At 38.8% G+C, this 6,670-nt stretch overlaps 1 protein-coding gene across 1 annotated transcript; it reads right to left on the reverse strand.

Annotated features, from left to right (window-relative positions):
* Nucleotides 1-5,628: 5,628 nt before the first annotated feature.
* On the reverse strand, nucleotides 5,629-5,905 carry LOC104502073 (transmembrane protein 117-like; the record flags this gene model as incomplete). Its single annotated transcript, XM_010145988.1, has 1 exon — nucleotides 5,629-5,905. A coding segment is annotated over exon 1 (277 nt), but the record flags the coding sequence as incomplete, so codon positions are not given.
* Nucleotides 5,906-6,670: the final 765 nt, after the last annotated feature.

Below are 6,670 nucleotides of genomic sequence, written 5' to 3' on the forward strand. Positions count from 1 at the left end.
ATTTTATTGGAAACAAAAGAGGTGAATGACTGTGAAGCAATCAGAGCAGACCTTAAATGCCTTCAACAGCATTAACTTGATCGCTGTTACTGAAATTCATACTGAACAGGATCTTGAAGACTTTTTTTTTTACGTGCTATCAGATAAGTTGCTTTCTATTAGTCTGAAGTCATCAGTGGAAAAGAAAGAACAGGAACAGACTTGCGGGGTATTAAATGACAGACCTTACTGTAACGTAAGTCACAGAACTGACAACGGAAAAGAAAATGCTCTATCAATCAAGTTGGAATTTTATGCAAGTATTGCCATACACCCATCACTTGTTCATACAGATGGTGGCACAACTGTTATATAACTACTATCAAACAAGAACAGGAAACAATCTGGCTGAAAACCACCATGGAAAAATCTTATCACAACTCTCCTTCTTTTGTTGTTTTTGTTTGTTTGTTTGCTTTTGCAAAACAGATCACATTTGGTCCATTAGCTATTGCACATGCACCACTATGAAAGTGATATGCCCCAGCAGTACTACCAGCAATACCACAGCCCAGATTTTACACTAACATGACCCCTAATATATCAGGATACTAATTAATCATTTATGTGCTATTGTATGACTTTATCCCACGTCTGTTAGCCACCTAACAGATTCACTTTTCTTATGTAGTGGGCTATCATTCTGACTAAATCCGATTCTGCCTAATTTCCTCTTGCAATCTGCATACATTCATTGCTGATGTACACTTTAAATTTCAGCATAAAAGCGGACACTGACGAGTCTATTTATAATAGGTTTGAAGTACCTTTTAAAGCCTTCCAGATAAGATGTTTGACAAAAAGAGTAATGCTTCCAGACAACAGGTTCTCAGTGGGTGTTTAGTTTGAAAGTGTCTATCATGAAATTGGTCCCAGCATGGCACTACTGTCCATAAAAAAATTTGCAACATTAGTGTTACCCACAGCTCAGTGCAGTTCCTAAATGACTGCTTTATTTAATCACTCCAATGTCTAAGAAGCTCAGATTATCATTTAATTCTAAACAAACTGCATACTGTGAACATTTGTAAGAGAGCAACGCATTAAATTCAACATTTATTCAACAGCTCTAATTTGCTTCCAGTATTACAATGATTCCCCAGTTTTAAGAAATATAGCTTTAGTTCTCCATAACTTGTTTTCCATAATTTGTTATAATACATTAAGTAGTTTCCATCCACGTAACTTAGTAGGGAACTCAGTAATATAAATCCAGGCACACTCCTTGGCAACTGAATAAAATCCAGGCTTTTAATCAGATTTTATATACATCTTTATAATCACTTAGAATCAGGCAAACGAGTAGGTAGTAAACACATGCATGTTTTGCAATAAGTATCACACATGGAAAACAGATAAAGTGAAGATACTGGGCCAAAAAAATTGTTTTTCCAAGTATACTGCTCATTTATCCATACTGCTAAGTCTATTCAAACGCAAGATGATTTTACATTTACATGATAGATCATATTTATATACATTAACGCAAAACGCACAGCCTAAACTTTGGGCCAAAACCCTCCCACTGAACTCAGTATTTGAGCCCAAGGTTGAAGTACAGAACTGCATCTGTGCATAGGCTGCAAAGGTGATGATTAAAACATAAATATTCTACACACTAAACACTATGTTATTTTCCAGACAGTACCCCAGAGCAACATGAAAAATGAGTAAGACCTTATCCAGGAAGTTCTCTGAAGTCAGGACGTAAGAATTGAATGCATTTTCTTAATTCATACTGTCATCAAACGGGGTCAGTTTGTAAGTTCTTTCTGCTTTTAATAAAGCAGAAAATAAATGGAGAAATCTCTAAGTAAGTGCAAAGTTTCCACTTTTCCCTGCCTCAAATAATGCGCTCATGCAGAACAAAACATAACATGGGTACACATCTTTACTTTTTATTTCCCCAAACTTCCAATATTCATCTATGACCTTCCATTTACCACTGCAAAATAAAAAGCATGGCAGATCACAATAGCTAAGCAAATAGAACATATGCTTAGTGATGAATCAAAATAATATAGAAAAAGACAATTTAAAAATTCCATTTGTTCTGACGATATGCCAGAAAGTTATAAAGAATGTATTAGCTAAAGGCTGTTTTCCTTGGAAATATTTATCACAGGAGATGTTTATCAAACAAAGTAAGTTATTTCTTGACTCAGGAGCAAGAAAAGTAATTGTTTCCTAATCTTGTTTTACATCATGATCGGTTGTCTCAAAGGAGTCCCTGAAGAAGTTACTGTTCGACGGCTGCAATGAATATTATCAACAGAAAACATCCCACCACGTCCTCTAGTCGAGATCTCTACCTCTCAACAATATAGTTCACCTACTCCCTTATCTCTCTATAAACTCTGAGGGAGGAAGCTTAAATAATGTTTCCAGCACCTTTCTTGTCCACTTTCAGCAGCATCACATGCTTTAACTTATTTCCGTTATTTTTACAGTTCACGACAGTCATGGCTATCAGACAGTGGCTGTCACGGATGGTAAATTTTATCACGACATAGTTCTAGCTACACTGTTTTTCGAGTTCATATGCAAACTCAGTAGCAAGAAATATAGAAGACAAGGGAGAAAAGAGCAGGAAGGGCATTGAGAAAGAAAATCCACTCCTCTTCATCTAAAGTGAGATGCGCACACTAATCCTTCTCAATTTCAATTTGCAGCCTACACTGTGAGCCAAAACCTGACAGTGGAAGATTGACTGGTGCTATTTGGTTTCCTGACTGCAGGAAGTTACACACATGTCACAAGAAACCACCAGTCACAATTTCCTCTACAAACAGAATTTGGCAGAGGAAAAACCAAATAAATGACCAAGCATTAAAAAACAGAATGGTTCCAAGCAATTATACATGGGAAAAAAAGGGATTAAATGGAACAAAAAGTTACAGAAGCAGCAGCTACTTAAAAACATGGACTAGGAAATCTAAAAACAATAAAGGGGTGAATTCATTAAGTGCTTGATGCAAGAAGGTCCAGAGGGCATACTCAGTCAGGATCTCAACAAAAGGAGGGGCATTAAAATAGTGGCAAATAGCTGGCGGGAAAGATTTCAGCACAGGCAGTACAAATCTCTAGACGCACACTCAAGCTGTAAACCCACATCATCATCACATCAGTGCAATTGCTATCCACACTAGCTAGTTTACAGCTAGCATGGCCACATCAATCAGCAATACAGTCAGCTCTTCAGTCACACAGACCGCCATCTGCTCACAGTGTATCACAAGCAACAGCGTATCTCCACTGACATACTGTGTGGGTGCAGTCCCACAGCATTCGAGCCAGCACAAGATAGAGCTACCGTAGCCTCCAGCTACCTTGGCTGCTCAGTCCTTGGCCATTACATCAGCACTGGCACCCAAGTGATCACATCGGCTCAAGGCGTTGCTGTAGGCGACAGCAGAATCAACTGGTTTTCCACAGAACCAGCTGCCTGAGCTGGCTCGCTGCTCCATCACATTAATAGCAGCACTGGCTCAAGGGGGGCACCAAAACGATGTGGCTGTGGTTAGGAGGGTGGGACTGTGACAGACCTACATCGGCTCAAATTGCCACGAAACTCAATGTGCAGCCACTAGCCTCAGATCAGATTGTACCTACCCCCACACTGGTCACCCAGACCATAACCATAAGCATCTGAGCCAGCACTGCTATTAGGGGTAGGAATCGCTTCCTGTTAGTCTCCTCCCACTGCTGGTCCCATTTTTGTGCTGCCACAAACATTGGTATGATCAGAGATATGATTCTCACAAATAAAACATGGACTAATGCAAGGAAGTTCCCTATCCTGTTTCACTGAGCAACTGCTCAAAAGCACAAAGCAGCAAACACTGAAGACTGGGCAGACCTTCTTTCTGCAGTAATGCTGATTCAAGCCACTTTGAAATCTATGTTAAGCTACGTTCTTTCTATGATGTACACATACAAATACAGAGGAAATTATCAAAATAACCTACCTAGATAGAAGATAGAGAATTACTCTGTAGACAGACTAGAACATATCCCAAAAAGAAATATTCACATCTTGATGAAGCCACACCCTGTAGCAACTTGTTCCACTGACTGCCCAGAGTTTCAGTTAAAAAAAAAAAAAAAAAAAAAAAAAAAAAAAAAAAAAAAAAAAAAAAAAAAAAAAGTAAAGTGCTGGCTATTTGCCACTTCCAAGCACCGGACCTTGCAATATATTTGGCGGACTGAAGGTTCTGTCCTTCAAGTGAAATTTGAGCAAGTCACCCTCTAATCTTCCCTTTATCCTTTCAACCCTCTCACTACAGAGCTTATTATCCAATTTTATTATCAGTTTCATTATTTTTCCCTAATCTTCTCCAATTTAATAAAATCATTCCTCAATTGCAGAAGCCAGAACTGAAAATTTTATTGCGGCAGTGCTGGTTCCAAAGCCCAGGAATCCCCTTTATGGGGACTTTTTACATTTTCTATGACATTACGGTAAAATTTCCACAAAATAGTCATCACCATACTCAACTGTTTCTCAGAATAAGTGTTTCAAGAGAAGCCTGTATTGAGAAGTCTTTTAACGTGGCTTTGCTTGTTCATGCCTTGACATAACAGCTTTACATTTGATTTATTGAAACAATAGTGGCTCGCTCTCTCTATCTTAATAGAATGAGACAGACTAAGGAAATGGCCTATTGCTCATGTGCTTCGAGGTATTCCAAAAAGCATCCATCCCGCAGTGCTACCAGTATAAGAATATAGGACTAGTCCACCTAGACCAGCAACGACACACATAGAATCAGGTGTTACAAAGAACGGTGCAGCTGGCAGAAGTGAAGTAATCTTTTCCACAATTTCTACTTAGCTCTAAAACTTAGAGACAGCCTTGAGCCCTCAGAGGCAACATTTGCTACATTTACTACATGATTTAGTCAAGACAATGACTGATATTTTTCTATCTCTACGTATTTACATCTAAGTTCTTAGTCTCTGAATTTAATCTAGGGTCATTCCATTCCTTTCAGCCAGTTCACATGCAGTAAGTTCCCCAGTTTAGTCACATCTTGGGTATGAAAGCATTTACTGTCATGTGGTTTTCCATCTCCTCCCTTTCCATTTCACTCACTCGCTCTTGTACTAAGAGACAGACAGGTCCTGCTTCTATACAACGTGGCAGCTCTTCAGAACAGCTTCGCTAATACTAACAACAGCCTCTGCTTCCACCTAAGTGACTTTCGACAAGACATGCCACCCCAAAGGAACAATGCCTTTTCTGCAAATTGCTGAGAGAATTATGTAATAAGATTTAAAAATCGGTCTGAAGATGCAAAGGAGTAATTTTATAATATTGAAAATCGCTGACCTCACAAGTATTTGAAACATACCAGTTTTCACTATTTTTAGCCTGTTTTGACTAGAATCATTGTGAATTACACTCACAGAAGTAGACATGGCATTAATTCCCATGACGATGTACGCTTTGATGTACTGAGTTCTCTACAGCTCTAAACAGTTGAAGCGATTAATAACAAGGCTTATGAAATTGCAATGAGTAGAAAGCTAAAAGGAGAAGTCAGAAAGCCATTATCAGGAAGTCAGTGGGTGCATCATGTAACTTACCAAACAGGCGCTGATGGAAGAGAAACTTTCCAGCTATCAGTCCTGTGAGAATGGCAAGGAGCCACAGAAACACCTTCAAAAATCTCCAGCCTCCTCCTTCAGGGTATTTATTTGTTACAAAGGAGAAACAATTACCAACAACAATAACATTGGCTTCTGTCTGACTGTGAGATACTGGGTCCTCAGCAAATATTAAGAAGTTAAAGAAGATCACTAAGTAAGCCACAACTAAGCGAGACCACGGGTGCTGGAAGTAGTAGCGGAAGTCTTTATCCATCCTCAGATACTGCAGAACTGTTCTTTGCCTGTAGGTAAAGACACAAATGCACAATGTTATATATATACCCAGAATTCTTGGAGCTTAGGAGATACCTGCACACTACAAAAATCAAATCACCCTGACTGTGTCATTAGTCACGTTTAATGCTTCAGACTGGACTAGAAGTGAAAGTATCAATAAAAAGATACCGTTACATCCAGGTAGAGAAAAACTGGCATTTCTGACTGTCCCAATGTAAAAACCACAAACAAACATATATACATTACAGCACAGCATTTTTAGTCTCAAACATTTCTATATCATCTCTTGTAAAGAACAGCTCCATAACAGGCCATGAAAATATGGCACTTAAGGACATGAACAGCTATGTGAAACTCAGGGTGCCTTTCCAACTACATTCCAAAAAATACAACGCAGATTTCACAAATGTTCATGCTAAGCCTAAACTGAATCTTTCTCCTTAAAGGAGAAGGATGGAACAAGCCCGTAAGTCCATTGAGGTTGCTACTGCCTCATCTGGAAGCTCACAAGCGTATCCCCCAGTAACATCAGAAACTTTTTTTTATATGAAGAAATGACATGATGGAAAAGTTGATAGAATTAATCCTTGCAGGTCAAACAAGTCTGTGGAAATCTCTTCATTGACTTCAGGGACTACACCTATAATTAAGCATAGTTTCAAAACAAGAGTACCCTGGGCACAGACTGTTTTGTACAAACACAAATGCCTACATATTGAGTACTGCTACAGAAAAATGCAAC

This window comes from Buceros rhinoceros, unplaced genomic scaffold (assembly GCF_000710305.1).
Source record: "Buceros rhinoceros silvestris isolate BGI_N320 unplaced genomic scaffold, ASM71030v1 scaffold44221, whole genome shotgun sequence".
Classification (NCBI taxonomy): Eukaryota; Metazoa; Chordata; class Aves; order Bucerotiformes; family Bucerotidae; genus Buceros; species Buceros rhinoceros.